The sequence below is a fragment of the Siniperca chuatsi genome, linkage group LG12, assembly GCF_020085105.1.
Source record: "Siniperca chuatsi isolate FFG_IHB_CAS linkage group LG12, ASM2008510v1, whole genome shotgun sequence".
NCBI classification, from domain to species: Eukaryota; Metazoa; Chordata; class Actinopteri; order Centrarchiformes; family Sinipercidae; genus Siniperca; species Siniperca chuatsi.
In genome coordinates, this window is record NC_058053.1 from 10641410 (window position 1) to 10665029 (window position 23620).

Consider the following 23620-nt stretch of genomic DNA (forward strand, 5'->3'; position numbering starts at 1 on the left):
ATTTGTGGCTGGCCTTGCTGCTCTGCTCTCCTATAAGTACATTCCTGGGTGTTTTTTGGTAGTCACGGAATAAAAATAATAGATTTTTAGTTTATAGTTAGTTTGATCCTAACCTCACGGAAATGCTTGCATGCTTCCCACTGAGGTTGCTTCTCATATTTGGATTTGTATTAGTTATGGATATGTAACACTTATGTAATACTTTCCTACAGGTTGGTGCAGTTCAAAGTTTACTTTACCTTTAAATGCAAATTGACAAAAGAACCAAGTTAAAATAAAATAAAAAATAGCAGAGTAAATGCAGGGAAATATATAAATAGTGTAAGATAGTATAATACATTTTTTATAGGAACTAAATTCCCCTTTCTTTCCAAAGTGCATTTGCCTGATATGACTTTTAGTACAAATATGGAGGACTTTGTTTTCTATGGTTGCTTCAGATCTCTTGAGTCATTCCTGAAAAGCCCGTTTCCATATTTCACATAGCTGAAGAATGTGATCCCTGAGAGTTCAATTACAGTAAGTGATAAGATGAAGTTAACCTGATCCTTTATTGAAACAAAGTTTGACTGACAGATGTCATTTGAGACAGTTTGGGTGTGTTTACTCCGATGGAGCGAGCTATCCAAACACCTCGAGCTGTTTGAATGAATACTGTACAGCACAGTAACCACAAGGAGAAAATGAAGATGGATGACCCGGCTATGAAAAACATTCCTCGGTCAAAGGTCACACATCACCTCAGCCTGCAGCCTCTGACTCTCTCAACCCGTAATTCAGTGTGCTAGACTAACTACAAACACAATCCCATACAAGTCAATGTTAGACAGTGTTTAGCTTTGAAGAGTATTAACCAATACAGCACTGCACAGGAGGACGGGTCAGTGTCAAACATGCACATATTCAAAGTTAAAGCTTCTTGTTTGCCCCAAAGCCAGAGGAAAGCTTTCTTTATTGACATCTCAGGAGGAAGCAAACAAAATACCTCAAATGTTTTAAATCCAATTGCATGTAATGCAGTCATGATCATCATCTCTGCCATTACCGCTGCTGCTCCTGAAATGAAATCTCAGAGTCATCTTGTCCCCTATTAACTGAGCATTACATTACAGTCTAGGGAAGGTCAGGGTAACATGTAGACTTGTTCTGCTCTCCTCCTTGACACGCAGAATTAACGCATGGCAATAGCTGCAAAGTTGCAATTTCCTGTCATTTGCTAGGAAGGGACATGCTGCTTTGGGACTCTGTAGGGAGAAGTCAGCCTTCACTTGTTCTCCTTCTGCCTCTCCTCTTTCTTTATTTGTCCCTTTTTTCCCTCCGTCGCTTTCTCTATTACCCTCACTGAATGCTATATAGACCATTACCGTTTCAAGCCTGATGATATGAAGCCCAGAAATGTTCCACTGTGTATGATTCTGTTCTCCAAATGGCCATGATATTGCTGTGATTCTTAGCAAAGCTGGCTCTTAGCAAAGCTCTTCATATTTACTGTGCCCTTTCAGGTCTAAATAAATAAATATTGTTAAATTCTGCATGATTATACTGTTGTGGACTATTATTGCAAATCGCAGTAGCTTGCTGTGGGGGGCTGGATGGCTAATGCACAGTAAGCACAGTCAGAACAGAGTTCAAAGGCATGTTTGGGCTAGATGATTATACACTTGTTCTTCTATACAGGATTTCCTTAAAGCTTAATGAACACTGTCTTTTCTGTAGCAAAGAGGAGACAGTATTTCTTTATAGCCAAAGCCTCATATTTTCCCTTGTAGCTCCGCTAAACTAAATAATTCATATGCTACATTTGTACTGAAGGTGTATCATCCTATAAAACGGTCGGTTTGTTCTCCAAACGGGCTAAAATTGTGTTGTCAGCACAGCCAGGTTGGACCATAAGTGCTTACGTCTGCTCATATGGCTCCACCCGGCTAAGAGTCCCAAACCCCCACCCCCCGCACAAAACAAACGCTCCCTCATGTGTCTGTTCATCATCACAAATACCTCTCCATCACAAGAATGGGAGGCACATCATGGGCTGCTTGAGTTATGACCGTTCCTGTGAATACAGAGAAGAAATTTGTATCCTGCAATGGATAGACAGTGGAAAGAAATAATAATAAAATGGAGACTGTTTTGCTGACACATCTGCAGCGGGTTACTATGCTGCCAACTGGCAGATATGACGATGATGACATATTGACAGAGGCTCCACGGGGACACTCCCAGCCCCATCGCTTTGCTGGGCTTGGGGCAGGAGATTTCTGCTTTGGGGTTTTGTCGGGGGAAATCTAGACGAGGTTGATGACGCCTGCGGGCCTCTTGGATGAGGATGGATGAGGACATTTGGCTGTCAGCAGTGAGGAGGCCTATCTTGCTCTGTCAGACGTCCACAAGGGAGAGAGAAGACACAAGGGGCCTAGTCTCAATAGGCAAATGTAGCCTTCCCCACATTAATTCCTCATCATCCTCATCTTTCACACGATGGAATTTGTGGTATTGCTTTATAATGCCATGATGCCTTTATTCTTGAGAGAAATGAGTCTTTCTCCAGTCATCGATTGCTGCTTTAGTGCACTTGCTATTCTTCCCTGAACTCTAGTGTCTTTAACAAATCATGCTGTTTTTTTCAGTGGAGGTAGGTGCAAGTAGAGGTGCCAAGGGAGCCACTTTAGATGATTGGGAAGAACCTATAAGAGTCTTGTGTGAGATGGTCATTGATTTCACTGTCTTTCTCTGCCTGTCTCTGTTGCTTGGGGCCTCCGGGGCAGCAGTCTGGTATCCCACAACAAACACACTATGGAGGGTTAGCAATCCACAGCCCAATCCACAGGGGGCTTTATCAATCAATATGACCCTCTGCTAGAGCACTGACTCTTCCCCTCATCTTTGCCTTCACCCTCCAGCATCTTTAGCCCCTCAGTCTGCACTGCCCACTGGGTAATGTAGTCTTTTAACACCCACAGAGCTGAGGCAATCTGTGCTCATTATCTGAGTGTCCTTTAAAAAGATACTAGCAGGTTAACATAATGATGTGAGGTACTCTGGCTTGTCTGCAGGATTCAGCCAGGAGTACAGTATACTTGCAACCCACTGGCATGACATTGAATTGTTGAGTCACTCCTTGGTGAGCCATTAAAATCAGTCCTAGAAAATCTCAGGAAGAGGGTGAAACAAGAAATGGATTTAATAAACGACTATAGCCGTCTTGGGAATTTGAGTCCGGAATGTTTTCATTTTCTCCGACTGAGGACTGGTTCGCTAATTGGGTTACATGGGCTCAGCGAGGAAGTTGTCAAGCTTCAGGGGTTTTTATTTGTGCCTGGCCATCAAATCACAGCCCAGGGTAGTGACCCTCGGGGCGACGCCCCCATTAGGCCCTTTAAGGTACAGCTGTCTGATGAGTCAGTCCTGAAGCCCCGCTTTCACAGAAAATCCCAGGTTCTGGGGTGATAGGGTGACAGAAGGCAAGAGGCCACACAGCTTGGTATTATGGGAGGGTTTTTACTGCTCCTTAAGTCGGCTTAGTGGCTGCTGAGGAGGAGCAGCAGCCACACTTGGTATGTCATTCTCAACTTTAAAGGACAAAAAACTAAAAGCTGATGACAGTACTGTGGATGATGCACTCTGTGGTTTATGTGGATTTTAGATACTTAAATTGCCTGATATTTTGTGGATTTTAGATAAACACACACACAGTTTCATGTTTGTTCATTAAGGACAGGTTTTAAAATCTGACTCTCATCAGTATTGCCACTAAGCTGCCGTACTTTAGCTGATTATGCTACAATTGCTCTGAAGAAAGTGTATGCGTATGAGCTTAAAAAATTTAACAAGTCACAGGTAATAATATGGTCTGACATTGATTTTTCCTGCCAATTTTGAATAAAGTCTGCAGTACTGCTATAATTACGAGGCCACCCTGTCCGCCCAGATGTTTGGGTTTTACCAGATGTGGTCCACCTGCTGGGATGAGGACACTGACTTATGACAAGCAGGTCAGAGGAGCTTTCTTGTTGTCCCCTGTCTTACAGAGAGAGAGACCAGCCAAGGTAGAACGAAGACGCAGCTCACAGCTGCTAATGACATACAAATGGCCATCCACTGATGACACAGAGGGTGTGTTTGCATTTGTGCATGTGATCACAGGAAACTGGCTACATGAAAGTAATGATAGTCAACATATATTAATAATGACTCGCTTCCACAGACTCACAGACACACTCACCAGAAGCTTCCATTGTACGCTAAAGATATGAATCAGCTGTTTTTAGTGAATTAGTCACTGAAAAATACTAAAAAACAATATTTAAGATGATAGATATGGAGGGTAATATTCAGATCACTTTCCCAACAATTTCTCACCCACCCAAATGTAGTTATTCTATAGTTGCCTCCCCCATATTTTGAACCATAATTACAGTATTATGTGGCCTTGCCAAATAAGACAAACATAAGACCAAGAAATCAATTTAAAGAAAGCTGAATATTTCACACTGTACATGAAATGCAAGATTGTGTCCATACAAATATGCATGTATGCCTGTCCATGCATGTATGGGGGAGTGAGTGCATGTCTGAGTATGTGTGTGTGTGTGTGCCTGTCCAAAGGCAGCTACGGTGGTGGTGGCTTCCTGGGGAATTGAAATTAATGAGTGTAATCAGAAGCAAACAGCGAGCCAGGCAAGGGCAATTAATACAAGCAAGGCGAGCAGAGCTGCTGGTTTGCTCGGCCAGGCATGGCTGGAGCCGAAGAGATGGAGGATTAAGATGCAGCCACAGACAAACTCCACTGCTTTTCCACACACAGCAGATGTCCACCGAGGGAAGGCGCTGGGAGCCTGGCATCGACACGCATCCGCCAACCAGCCACTCGGTCAGCCTGGCCCAATACGAGCTGACAACCTCCTGGCAGTATTCTGATAACACCATCTTCTCTGTTTAGTTCGAGAGCCAAGGGAAGGCCCTCACCGGGGCCCCTGCACTGCACACGAAAGGGACTCAGTGCAAAGCTGCACAGTGGTGCTACAATGTGCGAGAGAGGGAGAGAGACAGAGGAACATTAAGCGATAAAGGGAGAGAGAGAAGGGGGGAGGGCATTGTGTAGCAAGCTCAAGTACATCTCAATGTGAGGGACATTTTTGTTACCGCCGTGTTCCCTCCATGTTTTTCTGATTGAAACATCCTTGGCTGCATGCATTCCTTCAAGCATACATATTTGCTTCAGTATAAATAAACACATTGGACCCAGCTGCCTTCGGAAACGGCTCTGCTTGTTGTTTTCTTTAATTGACGCTAAACGAGAGTGTCACCACCCAGGATCTTTTCACTCAGCCCTCGCTTTGTTGTCTTGAATGGCATTCATTCCCCCGGCAGTCTCGCATTTCCACTGTTTACGTGAGATAATGATGCATGTGTAAGGATACACCGGCAGGCCAAGAGAGGGGCTGATATGAACTGTGACGGCTGCCTCGTCGGTCCAAACCAATTTGTGTTGAAACGGAACAATGATGTCAGCTCAGACATCGGGGAATGTAATAAAGAGAGATGCTATAGGGGCAATCTGTGATGCACACATAAAATAAAGGCTCAAGCGCATTCCCAAAAAGGGCTTAAAGGTCACGTGAGGTCAAACAAACATGAGGCCAAACCTGATTCTACAGATCTTACAATGTTGTTGAACTCATTCCCTCTTTGTTTAATGTCTTTAAAATGTAAATGTTATTACTTGCCTTGCATCTTGAGTCAAAGTAGACCTTTCCAGGACATTACCGCTACTTTGTGGCAAGAAGTGATGGGACAATATGTTGTGATGTCATGTCTTTCTCTTTGGGTATTAACAAAATAGATGTGGGGACACTCAAAACAGTAATATTGTTGTTAAGCTCAACTTAAAATGTAAGGATGATTAACTTGTGTAGAAGTACAGCGGTAGAACAAATAAAATCTTAATAATAATCTTGCAATAGGCCACAGCAGTCTGTCAACTCCATAACCCAAACAAAAAGTAAAAACCCCTCCTCAGGAAAAGTATATGGTTGGAGAATTGTGGATTGTGGCTTTAACACCAATGCCAAACACTGTTGACCTCATTACCTCCCTCCTTCAGTTATGTGGTTGTTTCTGTGCACTTTTAGTGTGTGTGTACTGGTTTATGAAACACTGCTGGGTTGGGAGGGCAAATCCAACAAAACGACAAAACAACTCCATCAAACTTTGATTGAATTCTCCTCCAACATGTTTTGTCAGCAGGAGAAATATCATTGCCTATTGATTGATTCTCTTCCATTTCATAAATCCAGTTCTTTATTGTCCAGATAGTGCAGACTGCAGAGCATTGTGTTAAAGCTGTCTCTGACACCTTCACGGGTACCGATAAATTACTGACACTTCAATAACTTGTGAAATACGTGCTCTTGTGCCTACTGCAACAGTTTAACGTGTCTCTCTTTTAGAACCCCATTACTTTAATGGAGGACAATTCAAACTCGAAAAATTTACAGTTTTTCTCATGGCTGTGGCCAGACAGAAATTGCCTGGTAACATCAGCTCACTCAGATTGCTCTTAGGAATTGATGAGTTTCCTCTTGTAATAGTGTTAAAAGGATTTTTTCCCCCACTCTTCTCTTGGCCAGGGATCAAAGTCTTTCTTCTCTCTGGTGTAGCTTGTCTGCCCTCTTCTGGCCTCATGTTGGTATGAGGTCCAGTCATATAGACGTATCAATGACTAAATGAAAATAAATATAATATATAATAATATGTAATAATATGTATGTAGTATTGAGTAAATGTCTATTTTGTAAGCTGGACGTTAACAGTGAAAGTGAAACCCATGTCTTATTCTGTCTATCTGGGATAATTTCTATTAAATTAATAAACACTATCAAGATGAGACTTATTCCTCATTTTGAACAAAATGCCCAGAACCACTTCAAGGACTCCTTGAATTCCCTGAGAAAACCTTGGGTGTCCCCATGCCCCACTTTAAGAGTTACTGCTGAAGGCATTAAAAAAATACACTTTGGCATTAATGGATCCGTAAAGCCATCAGACTGGCAGTGAGTGAAAAATGGCTGTAGCATGAAGCATTTAATAAAGTAATCTTCGATAAGTAATGAGGCTGTTTCTCCTAAAACCTAACATCCAATCAGTCACAATCAAAATGTGAAAAGGTGGAAAAAATGGATTAATAATTAAAGCAGCAGTCTCCATGGTTCACCACCCATAAGCTATTTCAAAGAGCCATGGATCTAAGTTTTAGCATGTTTCTTTATGAGAAACACACATCCCTATTAGAGAAGGGGAAAGAACCTCTCAGAGTCAAAACCATCAGCAGACGCCACTGCAGCGGTATTTTTGAACCCGTGCGTCAGAGCTGCGCCCGTGGCCAAACCGCTTATTAAAATGCAAAGAAGCCAAGTGCCATAAAGACAGAAGGCGAGCAGCTTGTTATTATTCTTTCTGAGAGGTGAACAGGCTGAGATCAATGACTGCAGTGGTTTCCCCTCACCACAACTATGGCCCAGTAAAGCACAAAGGGCCATGCGGCTCCGACCCAGTCACAGATATTAACTATTCCAGGGGCCTTTGAAAACAGCTGCCAAGAATAATTTCCCACATGTAACATTTCCCACTAAAGCCACAGTCATACTGGCATATTCTGTGCCCCACCAGACCCTATATGCCCCGACTAGGATGACAGAGTAGAATCAATGGAAAACCAGATCCATTTCAGAAAAAAGGAGTCAATTTGGAGCTTATGAAATGTATTGTAGATTAATTATATTGTTTTGTCCACTTAATGGGGCAAATAACTCATAGCATATCAGTGAAAATGCTGCATTATGCAGCTGAAATGTGGCTAAAAATACCAGTTAGAGAGAAAGGAAAAGCTCCTATGGGGATAAATCCTGCATTTTCAAAGCTGATGGGAGTCTGTTAAGGTCTCTCGTCAGTCATTGCTCAGCTGTTTTATAGTACACTAAGGTCCTGTGTTAATGATGAAGAGGCTGGATCCTCTCCTGCCTTCTGACTCTTAACCCTCATCACCCTGATCTCCTGATATTTGTCCTGTAGAGTATTGCTCTCAGGCGTGCAGTGAGGAGAGACCTGCTGTTGTCATCATTTCTAACAGCAAATGCTGAACTGTAGCTGTTTCCAGAAGGGCTGGACCAACACATCTGCATGTCATGTGGCATTAAAAAAAATGTCAAAGTCAAATATGATGGAGGTTTTCTTCCTGACCACATGGTAAATCCAAAAATATTAATTTTGGCCTTAAACAAATCTTCATACATTTTGAGAGCCACTGACTAAGCTGCCAGGCTATGGTATGTACACAATGTACACATGCTTGCCTTCTGCTGGTATATGAGGGGTGGAAGTCACAAAAATTAAACAAGAAACATAAATGCATTCTACTCATCCATTCTGACTATGACAATCAGAAGAACACATCTCTCTTTGCAGTGAAATACCACAATGAACATAGAGCATCACATTGTGAGAAAGAAAAAGGATCCATTCATCTTGACAATAATTTAGTGAATGATGTGATTATGCATTATGCAGGTTTTCTAGGGCCTATAATACAGCATCAGTTGATGCTGCACACTTAGCTGAGCCATGGGACTGCACAGTATCTGGACCCTGTATGAACAAGTAAAGTAATTCAAAGTACTCCTTGTTCTGTCTGCCGCAGACAAGTGTGTGCCAAATTGCACAGGGTTGAGCTCTTTTAAATACAGCTATGTTTAGCCCCAGCATTTAAATGTATAACAACTATAAACTGGTGTAAAACTGCAATGTCAAATGCTGCAGTACAGAAAGGATGTATCAGATTTTAGATATTTTGATATATACATTTCATTCAGCTACAGCCCCAGCTGAGGCCATGGGGCTGAGGAGGAGGTGCTCTTCCCTGGTCAAGGCCAGGAGATGAAGGCTAACCAGTTCAGTACCCAGGAACTCCTCCATCTGTTCGCTGCCTAAATATTAGACATTTAGATATATCCACCACAGACCTTTGCATGATTACACTCACTTTGTTGTTTCACACAATGCTAATCAAATACATCTGCAAACATTGTGGGCTGACCTTTACTCATCCCATGAAAGCACAGCGATCTTAGATTATGTTCAAAATCAATTTGAATTGACTTTGTATTATCATATGAACACACACAACCTGGCCTACTGGTCATCATAGAGCACAAGTGTACACAACTGTTAATATAATCTTTATATTTGATATGATACATATTTACAAAAGCACGTCCATGTCTGTATTTGTATTTTCTCTTATATAAGGCACATGATGCAAAAGCAAAACTTGCTTTGCATCAAACTACAGTATGTTTGAAGCAAAATATTTCTACAACAGGATGCAGCAGAGACTTTCATGTTCTGGAAAGCAGAAAACAGTAAGGGAACCTTTTCTCAAATTATGTCATGTTTTATGTCACATCAACGATGTACCTACCAAGTAGATTTTGATGCAACAGTGTCCACCTACCTGTACATCTTGACATGACTGCTAAGGAGAGGAGGTTTGTGTAAGTAAAGTTGCCAGTTCCGATCTCTGACAACTGCCTCAGAAAATGTGTTTGGGCAAATGTACATTAGAGACAGCATGCTCAGTCAAACCTTGGGTAAAACTGGGTAAATAATATAAAAGAAAGAGTGTCATCAATTGCAGAGAAACTGCAATTCAGTAGAGTTGTAACTCAAGGTGGGCGCTGCCATCTCTGTCCCACCTAGAGCATCCTTCCCTCTGATCTTCAGGTTGATAAACTTGATCTTCCAGCTGTTGTTCTCCAGCGGGGAGCGGATGAGGCCAAATATTTGCTCAAAGATGCCCAAACAGGCTTCATCTCTGTGGATGGTCCCAGCTACGGCCACCAGTACCAGGCCATGGGGGGAGGCCAGCGCCCTGAGGCCATGAGGCTCCAGGTTGGGACTGAGGAGGAGGCGCTCTTCCCTGGTCAAGGCCAGGAGACGAAGGCTAACCAGTTCAGCACCCAGGAAGTCCTCCATCTGCTCGCTGCCAGCTCTGAGAAAGAGGCACAACTCTGTCATTACTGTTTAGTTTTGGGTTATTTTCCCCAAGTTAATTGTAACTAGTGTAAAACACAGGTCAAGTTCAAGTCCCTATGTGTAGAATTGTGCTTATCGCATCTTTCAAATTATTATGATGGTATAAGTTTTTATTTGCTGAAAAATGAGACAGTTGGTGCAGTCCATGTGTCCAACAACAGTATTATAAATATCACTAATGCAACAAACAAATATATATATATTTATATACACAAATTTTATTTTGGGGTGCATGTTTTGCTGTTTGCTGTCCCTATTTTTTTACATGTTAAAAAGTGGTTGCCACTAATGGCAACCAAAGGCCAAGAGTTGGTTGCCAATTTCTCAAAATGGTTGCCAATGGCAACCTGGCAACTGTTAGTGTCTAGCCCTGCCCTACCAAGCAGTTAGTCAGTTCTTACCTGGAGAGGAGGCATAGCTTCACATCTGGCCAGAAGTGGTGTGGTCCCCAGTCCTGGGGCTGTTGGCCCAGCGAGAGGTTCTGACTGTTTAAGAGTTGGAAGAACCATTGGCAGAACTGCTGGCCAAGGACCAATGGGTCAAAGCCCACCTCATCCTTCATGTTTGTGGACTCAGACACTGTCTCTGTGGGCAGTCTCTTTCTGGTCTCATCCTTCTCTCCTAGATGGCTTTCGTCAACCATGTCCTTAAAGGAATGAGACATTATTGGTATACTCAAATACACTGCTAAGTTGTGCCTGGAGTACTTTTTGGTAGACAAGTTCTAATAACACATGCTGTCAGTGTCAACCGCTAATAATGGACATTTCCTTTGTAGGGAGACAACATTGCACCTTATTGCATCAAAGGCTGAACTGGTGAAAGTCTTCAGAGAAAGTTGTATTGGAACAATCACTTTACGGAAAGCAATGCAAAAAAGTCCTGCAGTGTCTGAAGCTTGCAACTAGAACATTTTATTGAGCAGACGCTCCCATCTGACAAGGATTTTTAGTGATTCAAAAGGTTAGCTCCTCCTTGTCCTGACCTGACCTCCTGTCCCTACCTTTCCAGACGACCAGAGCTCCAGCGTCCTTTTCACCAGCTGGTGTTTCTCGCTGTTCGGGGGCATTACCACGCCCTCTTGGGCCAGGTACTTGAATATGAGGTCGCGAAGGACCTTCTTCCTTCTCAGGAGCTCCTCAGCATTTAAAGTGAAGGAGAGAATTGTTTCCATAGCTTCTATATGAACAGATGAACATAAGGTGTCAGTCTAAGATTTAATGCATTGTATATTTGTTTATCCTGTTAACAAGCAAGTTGAACACAGCTTTGGACGGAGCGTACGGGCCGTAAAGTGTTTACAGTGGTGGATATTTTAACAACCGCTTGTACAAACATTTAATTTCAAATACAAAATTGTATTTGACATGAACTTTTTTACATCTGCCATATGAGAAAGTGGAATATAACTAATCGTAACGTTATCCTAGCTAACTTTCTCTTTGCTATCTGGCACAGATTGAAAGCATACCTGTAGTATTTTCTACAACTATCATCTTATTGGTGACCGTGTGGCTAAGAGAAAGTAAGTCGCCTTTTGACATAAATTTCAGTATCTTTTTACACCCAGCGCGCTCTGTTTCTGACAGTCCTGACATCTTCGACACCGCAAAACAAAAATGTAAGCTCTCCTTCGCCGTGTATGTTTGTCCTACTAGATAATTGTCCGTACCGGAACAAGTATCACTCGGAAACGTTCCGTACAAAGCCATGGTATCGTAGGAACCTTTGCTGCCTTTACGGTTGTAGGAAACACTGCCGTCTCAAGTTGAAAAACAGATTTTTCAAAAGGATTATAAAATGAAATTGTTTGAACTGATTTTTACACATATTTTTAGGTCCTAGTTTACAATTTTTGCATTAATGATTATGTTCGATTTTCACCTGTTTTTATATTCAATATAAATAATAAGTTAATCTAAATAACAATAAGGCGGAGAATAACTTCAAGCTTATTCATGTTCACTGGTTTTCTAAATCACTGTTTTATAGGCCAAATAATCATGTATGGAAAGTGGACAGCAGAGGCCTCCTCCTGGAGCTGATTGCTCGTAGGTTTTACCAGATTCCTTTGCTGATGACATCTGAGCAGAAGTCAGGCCACCTCCAGCGTAACCAACACTTGATCATAGAGCGTGCAAACATTGCATTATGTGCCCTGGCATAATCAGATGACAAACATCACATTGAAAAGACAAGTGCAACCCTGGCTTGTCAACAGACCAGCAGTCTGTTAGGCTCAAGTTGAAACTGGTGGCAGAGGTCCAGGGCTGAAAGGGCACTAGGGCAGGACCAGTCTTGGGGGAATGGCAGAAACAGCATAAATAAAGTGTCTCACATTGTCCGTTGTGTCCTTTAGGATAACCTGGTATTGTCTACTGATACAATTTAAGGTAATTCCTTTATGGTCAGATGATAATTACAATTTTGTGTCTTTTTATTGGCCATATAAAAAATGGAAAATTTCATCCAGGACAAAAGGCAGAATTGAGTTTATAGAGGCAATAATCTGCTGTCATGTCAAAACATATTATTGTGGTTTGTAATGGTAATTGAGATTATGGGTATTATGATTTATAGTAAACAGCGATAGAGTATTTTAGTTTACGAGGAGCACATGAAGGCATCATTCGACAAGATAGCTAGCTTAACTAAAGCAGCTAATAGGCTAATGTGCGCTAGCCTGCGCAGTGATGATGTACTGTCAGTGCTGCTGGGTAATTTACCTGCAAGATAAGCGACGTCTCAGCTGGCGTTACACATAACTAATATGTTTTAATTTACAGGACTAAGAGGATCAGCTGTACGATTTAAAATTGTACTCCCGAGTAAAGCCAGGGAGTCAATCGCTGAAAGGTAAGGTAACGTTAATTTGCTAAAACATCCACATTAGCTTGTTAACGCCATTCCAGAATTTACCCAGTAACGTTATACGGTTCACGCTGTATCCAGTGCTACTAAAATAGTTGTGTAATGATTTAGTTAATCACTGTTGTTTGTTTTGTCGGTTGTATTGCTGTTCATTTATTGAAACAAACACATGTATCCACATCCTGAATTACATAAAAAAAAGTTGGTGAATTGTATATAACCGTGCTTGTCGGTAATGGTTTACATCCATAAAAATTAAACTTCTCAAACAATAAGTGCCATTCTACAATTCGGGATTCTCACACAACCTTAACTTTTGTTTAGTTCGTTAGTTTAGCTTTACTGCTTGGTTTATCTGCAGTCATCTTCCATCAAAATAGGTATCAAATATAACCAACTTCCAGGGGAATGCACTAATAGAATTGCACGTGGAAAATAGTATTAAACCAATTCTAAAATTAGAAGATTTTGTTGTGAAGTCACTGCTCGGGAACCATTTATATGGGAATTGAGAGGTCTCACTAACGTATTCCATATATAATTGCACTAGCTACTGGTATCTTCAATAAAGAAGGCAAATCTGTTTAGAGATCAGGACAAAACCTTGGACCTTGATCTATTTTACAAGCTAAAATCAACATGATGTGTGGTTTGATCTAGCACTCGATTAGCCAAGAGTAATGCTGACTGACTGCTGGCCTAAAGTTGTGTCACAATGAATTGGGAACTGTGTCATTAGCTAACTTTATACAAAATCAGTTACTATTTCACATAGTTGAAATACACATCACATTGACTTGTTAAGAAATGAGCTGGGAGGAAATTGCGTCGATCATTTTGTAAGTCAGGCAAAAAGAGTTTCTTGACTCCTCGTAATCACCTCTCCAGAAGTTATAAAGGACTGAAATTGCTGGTTTAAATCCCTCGAATGGCCAGGAGAACATCACCCTAAACTACTATTTAGATATCACTGAAAGTACAAAAAGTTGAAGACAGAGCCTTGATCCCCTCACTATTGAGCAAAAGCATTTAGAGAACTGTCTCCTTCCTCGGAGAACACAAAGCACAAATTGACCAAACCCACGACCCTTACGCATACTGGAACCAGTTAATCTCAGTCAGACAAACAGTTTCACCATTATGTGTGTAGGAGAGAAAAAAACAGCTAGTACATAGAAATAGACCAGATATGTAAGCCATGTGCCAGATCTCGTCAAAGGAGGGGGTCAGAATAAATAGAAAATGTTCAACCTCTTTTTTTAAACTATCAAGTCTCCCCTTTTAATGTAGAAAAAAAGAGAAATGTTTTCACGTGTATATATCCACAAAAGTAATCATACATATATGCACATAAACTTACTACACAACACATACAGTATGCACTTACACAGCTACACTAATAATGGAAATTACGGCTCTTTGAAGGGAGCTGGATCTTATTTCTCCATTCCTTTCAGAGAGCCGGCTCTTTTGGCTCCCAAACGGCTCTTCATTTAGTACCACTTCTGCTGGTCACTGCCTAAGTTACATTCTTATTTGTTGCAAGAAATAAATAAGCAAGATTCTTCATCTGCAATACATTGAAATATTCTATAATTACACAACTCTATACATTTGTATGATATAATATGAAACAAAAAATATTTCTGCTCTGTCATTTGTTCGTCATCATGCATTTCTTTTTCGGGGGAGTTGACTCTCAGACGGGAGCCGGCTCCCATCGTTCAGTTAAGAGCAGACTCTTTCATGACCGAGACATCACTAAGCTACACACATTCACATGAAGAACAAAGCTTTATAATACTCTCTCAAAGAGATCAACATATCTTGCAAAAATCAACATGACCCAGCATGACTGTTTCTGCGTAAATGTATACATATGTAAAACAGAACGTTGCTGGAAAAGCATGGAGCTCAGCCAGTTTTCTCTGGACAGCTAAAGCTTAAAACTCTTTGCTCTGTTCTCTTTCCATTATTGCTGCAGATGGGGGAGTTTGAGAGCAGTGCTCTGGGCCGGGTAACAGTGTACTCCATCCAGGGCTGCCCACACTGTGTGCAGGCTAAGGCCACCCTGAGGCGTTTGGGAGTACCGGTATGTGACGTGGATGTGGAGAAGCATCCAGAGCTAAGAGCCAGGGTGAAGGAGCTGACAGGACGCAACACAGTCCCTCAGATCTTCTTTAACAACATTCATGTAGGGGGCAACGATGACCTGCAGAAATTGGTGAGAAGGAGTGGAAACACGACCGTTTGACTAGTGAACGTTAATGTCTATTTTTGAGCAATGTGAGAAAATCATAATTGCATCTACTATTATTCACAAATTGTGCTTAAACTCGTGTGTATGTGTTGATCTGTTTCACTTCCTCAGGCTCCCGAGGAGCTTCAGAGGTTAGTGAATCTGGTCAAGGACGAGCCTCTTCCAGCAGATGCTCCACCACTACCAGAGGAGAATCAATCAGAAGACACGGCTGGGGACACCGATGGAGGTGAGGGATTTATTGGTCTGACAAAGTTAGTACTTAGTAGTTAGTCTTTTTCTGCACCTAAGTCATCATCATTATTGTACAGTGTTTTCTGCCAGTGGGATGGATAAATTGCTTAATGTTGATGGATTGGTTTGGTCTGCTCAGAAATGGGTTGTCAGATAGTGAAATGGCCCACACTGAGGGGGAAACTTCTTACTGTGAGGTTTTGACTCAGATGAACTATAGTTAGAACTATAGTTTACAACAAGTGCTGGCATATATGGACATGGTGCTATGTTTGGGTAACAGCACGTGTGTGTGTGTGTGTGTGTGTGTGTGTGTGTGTGTGTGTGTGTGTGTGTGTGTGCGCGCGCTCACTAATGCCAACACAGAGAGTTGATACAGGAAACTTGATATGCTGGATGAGCCCAGCAGCACCAGGCTGCCTCACAGTATCTCATTATATGTGATTATTAAGCTCCCTGCTGTGTAAACAAAGTCTATTCACAGGGGCACTTACACAGCCTTCTGTGGAGAAATATTTTAATTCAATGTTAGCTTTGTTGTAGTGGTAGCAACATCATCACTAGTTAGTTAGTTAGTTAGTTAGTTAGTTAGTTAGTTAGCAGCAAGCTAGCAGCTATGTTTTGGTAGAGAGGTGCCTACAAGTACTGAATTTATTCCTTCATATTTATATCATGTTAAAGCTTTCATTCCATTGGTCCTTGCCCCCTCAGTATAACTCAGCCATGCTGGATAAGGAGTGCTTCTCTGGTGCTTCCTTTTCCACCAATCAGATATGTTTTTTGGCACACGTGCTGGACTGCATAGTTGCACATACACTTTCATACATATGACTGTGAACATGTGTATTTGTGTGTGTTTGTACTTGTGTGGCTTGGCATATTCCTGTCCTCACAGAGTTTAAGTGTGAGAGAGATGAGTTGGCGGATCTGGTAGAGGACCTCAAACATGGCAATGTGATTGGCAGTCATAGGAGGGGACTGACAATTTACAAAAAGAGCTTCTCAGGTGATCAACTGGTTGACTGGCTGCAGAGAGAGAAGGGCATGGGTAAGTAAGGCTGTAGGCCTTCTGTAAAACAGGCTTTCAGTGTTGTGTCAGTTTGATTTTGTAGAAGTTTATTAGAACAATCTGGAAACTCATTGAACTATCTCAAAGTGCCCTGATTCATGCAAAGTATAGTCAAATCCAGATCTGTCAACCCTTGACTTTGGCCATGTGTGTGCCAGCCAGGGCTGAGGCCTGTAATACTGGCCAAGCATTGTTGCAGAAGAAGTACATGGTCAGTGTGCGTGGCTGTGGGCAGCAGGATGGCAGTTTTGGAGAAGGAAAAGACACCATGGACACACTGTACAGGCTGCTGGAGGACGACCCTCATTCAGCCCTCAACGCAGGACAGACGGCAGCCTGCAGTCCCATCCAGGGTAGGTCAGGACTGGACCAAGCTGTGGGGCATACACATATCGCACTCAGGGTTCACTCTGACTGGTGTCCTCCAGTGCTCTCTAACCCCTGTCCTTTCTTTGCTGCTGGCTTGGTATATGATCCTTTTGGTTGGGTTGGCTTGGGTTTGTGTGGTCAGTGAGCTTTGTGGTGGTAAGAACTGAAGTAGGGGTTAATGATATGTAAAATAATGGCCTCTCATTAAAAAGTGGTTATTCCATCAGTGACTTCCACCTCCTGTATGATGGTTACGATGCAGTATGAGCATGAAAGTCTATTCTTGACCTTAGAAATACCTGTAGTATTAAAGGTCCACTTACTCACTTTTTTGCAGAGCTTTCAACTGCAATTCACCGTGTTCATCAGTGGATGGCGTTTTCTCAGTTGTCATGGTGTCGTTATCATTCTCACACTTGTTAATGTTGTCACCGTGACAACTGAGCAAATTCCATCAGCGGGTGAAGGCTGAGAGATACGGTTGAAAGCTCCAGAAAAAGCTAATACATTGGTCTTGAAGGTTTTTTTGGTCAAAAATGATGCAGTTTGTTTGATAATATATTGTATGAAATATAGTTTGGTAAATTCAGTCCTATAATTTAGTCATAGAGTTTATCAGTAACCTGTGAACCCCTGAACTTATTCTGATTGGAAGTAAGGAAAAAAGGAAAAATTGGCCTGAAAATATATATCCTTGAAGCCCTATTTCAAAACTATGTTCTGTTTTTCTGCGGGTTTAGTGTTATCTTTTGACAGATTAATACTTGTTAGGTTTTCATTGCTTCTCAAAAGTCTTGTTTTGTGGTGGTGGTAAGACATATTGCCTGGCTTTGTATTGTTGTATTTATAACTGAATGTTGCACACCTCTAGAGGCTAACTAACAAGGTAATCCGTGCTGTACAACACAGAGGTGATTATAATCACTGCTTTTGTAAGCGTTAGTGTTATTAATGCTTGGCTGCTTTTCTCTTGAATTTATCTGCAATGTTTCCTAATAATAATCAAATTTATATAACATCAGTATTGGCCTGAACTTTACGCAATTTGTTATTTATTAGCGCCCACTAACACCCCCCAAAATTTGTCCCAGCTCATCGTTAATGTTTTGAAATCTAGCTTTGAACTGTGTTGATTTTACATTACAACAAAACACTGAGGTTCTGGTTCATCTCACCAGAAAACGCTATTGAATGTATCAAATATTACTCTCTCTCTCTCTCTCTCTCTCTCTCTCTCTCTCTCTCTCTCTCTCTCTCTCTCTCTCTCTCTCTCTCTCTCTCTCTCTCACAGCTGCTGAGCTCTCTTTGCTTTTACGGGAGATGATTCTGAAATTGTTCTCTGACCATCTCTCTGCTGATGGCAAGGTAATGTCCCCCTTAACTCGGGGCTTCTGACACAGAGTGTATTCATCTGTATGTTTGGTTGTTTTTAACCGCAAGGTTATGATTATGTGGCATACATTGCATACTCTTATATATTAGTTTCTTTTGATGTTCCATGTGCACAGATGGAGCAAAGTGCTGTACACACAGGTTTAATGTGTGCTTTAGTCTTGAGGCCTGTAGAGATTTTACTACACAACCTTACTGTACATTGCTATAGCCAAACCAAATAACAAAATAGGTCACGCACAAGTAATTCTGTGGTTACTTTACCCCCCTTCCCCCATATTTGGAGAAAATGAGTGTATGTGTTCCTTGCACCCACAGTCTGTAGACTACAAAGGCATGTCAGTGAACCCTGCCTTTGAGCGTTACTGTGAGCTAGCCATTCAGCTGCAGAGGGTGGAGCTGCTTTCGCTAAGCCGCGAGGAGAAGCTGGCCTTCTTCATCAACATCTACAATGCCTTGGTCATCCATGGGTACCTGCGCATGGGGGCCCCCACCAACATGTGGCAAAGATACAGAGTAAGATCACACAGCTGCACTTAAAAATGCTATGGTGTTTCCCAAAACCCTCATATCCCTTGTCCTTACCACATTCCACAGAGTCCCTATAGAGTTTCCTTACAGGCGTTCCTGGAACCCCTAGGCATTGCAACAGCATTTCCTGGTATCTCTATGTATAGCTGTTGTTATCAAAAAAGGTATCCTTTAGAGAAATCATTAAGCTTGTTTGGAAATACTTGTGCTGCAAAAAGTATGTAAAGAAAACAATAAGGCTCAGCCGATATTTCTATAGTGAAGATTTTTCATGCTGATTTACACTGATATTAGCATACTTTATTTTACATCTGGACTGATAAAACATGAACATGATGAAGATAAAACATATGCATACTAAACGGCATGAATGCATGGCATAAATGGTCACGTTATCTTAACTTGTTGTGATTTCACATCCATTAGGCAAAAGGGTTATCGTTTCAAGATGGTCTTCATTTTGGATTCAATTCACATACCTAAGCAGGAATGGATGTCATTTCATTAAAAATATTTGTCTCTGTCCCATTTTGTAGTTCTTCAACTATGTGAGCTACCTGATTGGAGGAGAAGTGTTCACATTACAGGACATTGAGAATGGCATTCTGAGAGGGAACAGAAAAGGTGTCGCACAGCTTTTAAGGCCCTTCTCCAAAACAGACCCGCGCCTTCAAGTATTCAGGCATTCTGTTGAATCACAGCTGAACATTTCACTGATTCACCAATGACATTTTTTTTTGTGGAATAACTAATCTAATGTTGAATTTTATTTCCCATGTTGTCCACTAGGTGGCCCTTCCGGATGGTGAGCCTCTCATTCACTTTGCCTTGAACTGTGGCGCAAAGGGCTGCCCACCAATTAAAACATACACTCCACAGGTAAGCGGAACAATACTTTCCTAAATTTGTTGGTGTTCTTGACAGACAGTGTTTACTTCTTGTATCTATTTGTGCTATATGTGCCAGTGTATGTTGCGGCCTCTTTTTCATTGTGTCTCAACTGTGTAATGATCTTTCATTGATAAAGCGACTTTATTGAACAATGCAGTTAACCACAATAACTGACATGTAAATAATATCACATTATACAATATAACACAGAGAGATTAAGAAAACTATACCTGTCGTGTGTGTATAGAGTATTCAGTTGAGTTAAGTGTAGGGAATAATACAATAATGCAAACATACAAACAAAAAGAACTACATTAATTTTGCAAGTTATCTACATTCATTGTACAACATATCTGGTAAATACTAAGAGCTTGAATGGTCTGATTTCTGATCTACTCAACCCTATCAGGACATTGACAGCCAGCTCCGCATAGCGGCTGAGGCCTTCCTGGAGAATGACGACGGCTGTGTGGTGGATTCTGGGAAAAGAGAAGTGCGACTCAGTCAGATATTCAAGTGGTACAAAGCTGACTTTGGAGGCACTGATGAGAAGGTAGTTTTGACTCCCAACTGTCGTGAATAAACACTGAATCAACATTTGAATTCTCTACCTTTCTGTACTTTACACATAAAGTACTCTGTACTGTGATGCTAATGATGGCTGCGGACTGAAATGTGGTCATCGATTGCTGCTCTCATGTTTGAGGACCAAGCAAAGTTGGTCATAAACTAATTTATGCAATGTTTACACTGGACTTACCTATTCCAGTCACATCTTAAGAGCAAATATTACAAAAGTTAATTATTTTATTTACCTTGTTTTATCCAAGCTTGTGGTCTTATTCACAGACATAACAGTTGGTCATTTGAAAACATTTGGGATAATGTAAGTACACAACTCAGGAAAATATATAACATAGATCTAATCGTTTTAGACATTTTAATGTGGAAAAGTTACACATTATACCTTTTTTTTAAGTAACAGTAATATGTCAGTGTGATAGAGACGGTGATATAAAAATATTCATATTGCGGCACTAACATTCAAGCCAACCATGAACCTCACTGTGTGTGTTCTCTTCCACCTTGTCTCTCTTGTAGCTGCTGAAGTGGGTGGTGGAGCACATGGGTGACTCTCCGAAGAAGACCAGCCTGCAGGGTGTCCTTTCTGCTGGGAAGATCAAAGTCAGCTTCCTCCCTTACGACTGGAGCACCAACAGTACACACTGAAGATGCACACACAAATACATACACGTGCAGCTATGTGCTATGTCTCTTTGCATCTGTCTACTTTTTACTGAGCTGCATCTACTTAAAAACCAGGAGGATGGTGATGGTCCTCAACCATGCAAATGTTTTTATGCAAAACAAACTGTAAATCCAAGTGGCGAGACGGGCGTGTTTGCACTGTACCACTGAATCAAACTTTTCTTGTCGGCTTAGCTTATTGTAAGCTCATACACCTTGTGTTTGGAAGTCATGCACTGTATGTATGTTGTACATTCAGTTTTTATTGGTTTGAAGTAACAAGCCTATTTTAGAAATCAAGTTGCACACAGACTGGTACTGCAGCAGCATAATTAATAGGATGAAATGCACATTAAGCATGTTATTGACTTCTGTTATTAATGTCCTATGTAACGTGTCAAAGCCTGAAAATTAACATTCCCAATGTACACTTCCCAAATTATTTGAGTAAATCATCACAGAGAAAGCTAACTGAAAGCATACTGTTGTTATAACAATCATCAATATGGCTTCCATTCTCTCCAGTCCTAGTCTTTAAACACCGTGTCAGCAACTCAGGAGTCATAGATTACACGATCTTCTCTGTCCAATACAACACTCGTTGGGCTATTTATGTGGAGCATTTAATCAGAGCAGATGGAGATCCAAACACGCTGCCTTGACAAGCCATATTAAATATTGATGTTGTTTTCTACAGGGAAAGAAAGTAATAGCTGTTACAGTTTTAACACTACGCCCAGTGGATATAAAATACTAAAATATAAACACAACTCCGCTTGTGGCTGAAAAACACCAGATGTTTTAAGCTGTTAGAGATTTTGTAAGGACATTTCTGAACATTTCCTTTTCTAAACATCTATGACCCAGGTATCAAGCTTTTTTTTTTTTTCTTTTTTTTCATTGGACAAACAAAATCTGGTTAGATGCTGCTACTGTTACTTATCTTCCCCACATGTTGGACTGGGACTGTAGTGTGGCGCAGGGGCTATGAGGGGGATGGATCCTTTGAAGTCTCCATCTTTTTGAACAGCATCCTTTGTAGGATCCAGTCCCTGAATTTAAAAAAAAACAAACAGTTACTGTGTCTTTGTTTAGAGTGAAGACAGATGCAGCGCTCAGATTTCTGCATGTCTTGATCAGTTTTAATTTCTAACCCCTGGTGATATTTTGTTTCTTCCTTTCTTTACGTGAACCCATGTGGTTGTTGACCCCTCTTTTTGATCCAGGTCTTCCATTTGAAATCGGAAAAGTGCTACTGCTGTGTTTTTAGCGCAGTTATTTAGTAAAAGAAATAGTAATATTGTGAATTATTGAAATATCTATCAAAACAACACCCATTTGGGATGCACTCTGACACTTTGCATGTTTATCACCAACTGTGAATTCTGTTGAGACAGGATTTAACTTTTTTCACAAAGACAAAAGTTCACTGTTGGTCCACATGAGGAGAATGGGCTGATTATCTCGCTATTTATTTATTCCAGGGTGTCTGCGCGAACTGAAAAAAATTCTCAGTTTTGAAAATATTTTTCATTATTCAAATTAGTATTCATGAATACAAAGAAATGTAGCAGTTTAAGTCTTGATTAGAGTTTGCAGGTTTGTGGTGTGTTGAGTTTCTGCCTACAAAACTACAGAATCCCTTTAAGTATTCCCTTTCAACATTGAAATTCAGCTTCATTGGTTTTCCATAATACCTGGCCTTAAAAGTTCATAAGACTTCTTCATTTTTAATGTGATACATTTTCTAGTGTGATGGCTACACATTAATATAATTACTGTATATGGTTATAAGGAGTGTGTGGCTTAGAAAAACCTATTTAAGGGGCTTTCTCTGTTTCTGTAATTCAAAGATTTTATCTCAGGTCAAAGGAAAATAAGTGGAAACAATATTAAGTTATTTGATGTCATCAATGCACTATATGCTGCATGTTGTGTATAGTCTTAATGATTGCAGCTTATTCTGCACAGTCCTTATTCCTTTGCAGAGACATTGTGTCATGCACATTACTAGAACTGTCAGTTTTTTTTGTCTTTCAGCTATAAGCAGCACCAAAGCATATGGTAAATTAGCATGTGTTAAAACTGGAATGCATTTGATGCATGAGATACTGGAAAACCCTCCAATCTTGAATGCTGGCCTGTAGCAGCCTGTGTCACTACTTTGTTTCTAGCCTGTAAGCTCAGCCATAAGAAATAGTTGGACCTTAACACTTACTCCCTCCCCAGTTAGACAAAGTGTCATTTAGACCCTAATATCAGAATACAATAGTGCAAACCCAAGTTTGATAAAGCCAGCCATAGTTAAACATCAGAGACTGCACTTTTTCTGCAAATACATGCCTTCAGTGACAAGTGCCCCCTTGGCTTTACTACACTTATCGCCATCATTGAATGACTGAGTAAAACAAAAGGGGAAACCAGTTTGTGGGCTAAAATGAACAGAACAAAAGGGTTTTATTTATGTATATTGATGATCCCTTTTCTTTTTCAAAATTACCTCATGTATCAGGAAAATGTGATGCAAAAACTTTTTTAAACAAGCAGTTCTAATATGATCATTCTATTTTCCTCTTTCCTGGGGTTAACAATGAAGCAATATGTTTGAATAGTAAATATGCAATGCCAAACTAAAAATAAAAAATATATAATGAGTCTGTCTGCTG

The 23620-nt window shown here is 40.9% G+C and overlaps 2 protein-coding genes across 7 annotated transcripts; one reads left to right on the forward strand and one right to left on the reverse strand.

The window, feature by feature from the left end:
- Positions 1-9220: 9220 nt before the first annotated feature.
- lg12h3orf38 (linkage group 12 C3orf38 homolog) lies at positions 9221-11777 on the reverse strand. 2 transcript variants are annotated; one of them, XM_044215657.1, is made up of 4 exons: positions 11561-11777; positions 11093-11265; positions 10491-10735; positions 9221-10045 (listed from the first exon to the last, which is right to left on the reverse strand). In XM_044215657.1, exons 1-4 carry the CDS (start codon positions 11685-11687, stop codon positions 9682-9684), a joined length of 909 nt encoding a protein of 302 aa, XP_044071592.1. In that variant the 5' UTR covers positions 11688-11777; the 3' UTR covers positions 9221-9681. The 2 variants fall into 2 exon arrangements, with proteins under 2 accessions (XP_044071592.1, XP_044071591.1); XM_044215656.1 differs by having other exon boundaries at positions 11093-11268; positions 11561-11775.
- A 566-nt stretch (positions 11778-12343) lies between these two features.
- On the forward strand, positions 12344-23608 carry zgc:152951 (uncharacterized protein LOC569013 homolog). Of its 5 annotated transcripts, none has more exons than XM_044215649.1 (12): positions 12344-12482; positions 12876-12945; positions 14945-15184; positions 15332-15449; positions 16350-16502; positions 16682-16876; positions 18184-18257; positions 18603-18800; positions 19352-19489; positions 19605-19694; positions 20116-20259; positions 20808-23608. In XM_044215649.1, exons 3-12 carry the CDS (start codon positions 14945-14947, stop codon positions 20934-20936), a joined length of 1479 nt encoding a protein of 492 aa, XP_044071584.1. In that variant the 5' UTR covers positions 12344-12482; positions 12876-12945; the 3' UTR covers positions 20937-23608. The 5 variants fall into 5 exon arrangements, with proteins under 5 accessions (XP_044071584.1, XP_044071586.1, XP_044071587.1 ...); XM_044215651.1 differs by lacking the exon at positions 12344-12482 and adding an exon at positions 20556-20592 and having other exon boundaries at positions 12739-12945; positions 20808-20949; XM_044215650.1 differs by lacking the exon at positions 12344-12482 and adding an exon at positions 12741-12806.
- Positions 23609-23620: the final 12 nt, after the last annotated feature.

Bases quoted from the DNA above. Each gene is read 5' to 3' on its own strand.
- lg12h3orf38 (XM_044215656.1), bottom strand. From the start codon at position 11,687: ATGTCAGGACTGTCAGAAACAGAGCGCGCTGGGTGTAAAAAGATACTG. The intron at 10,736-11,092 runs GTAGGGACAGGA...CATTCCTTTAAG, and splicing joins AGCTCTGGTCGTCTGGAAAG to GACATGGTTGACGAAAGCCA. The intron at 10,046-10,490 runs GTAAGAACTGAC...CCTCTTTCTCAG, and splicing joins AAGCTATGCCTCCTCTCCAG to AGCTGGCAGCGAGCAGATGG.
- zgc:152951 (XM_044215649.1), top strand. From the start codon at position 14,945: ATGGGGGAGTTTGAGAGCAGTGCTCTGGGCCGGGTAACAGTGTACTCC. The intron at 19,490-19,604 runs GTATTCAGGCAT...GTTGTCCACTAG, and splicing joins AAACAGACCCGCGCCTTCAA to GTGGCCCTTCCGGATGGTGA. The intron at 19,695-20,115 runs GTAAGCGGAACA...CAACCCTATCAG, and splicing joins TTAAAACATACACTCCACAG to GACATTGACAGCCAGCTCCG.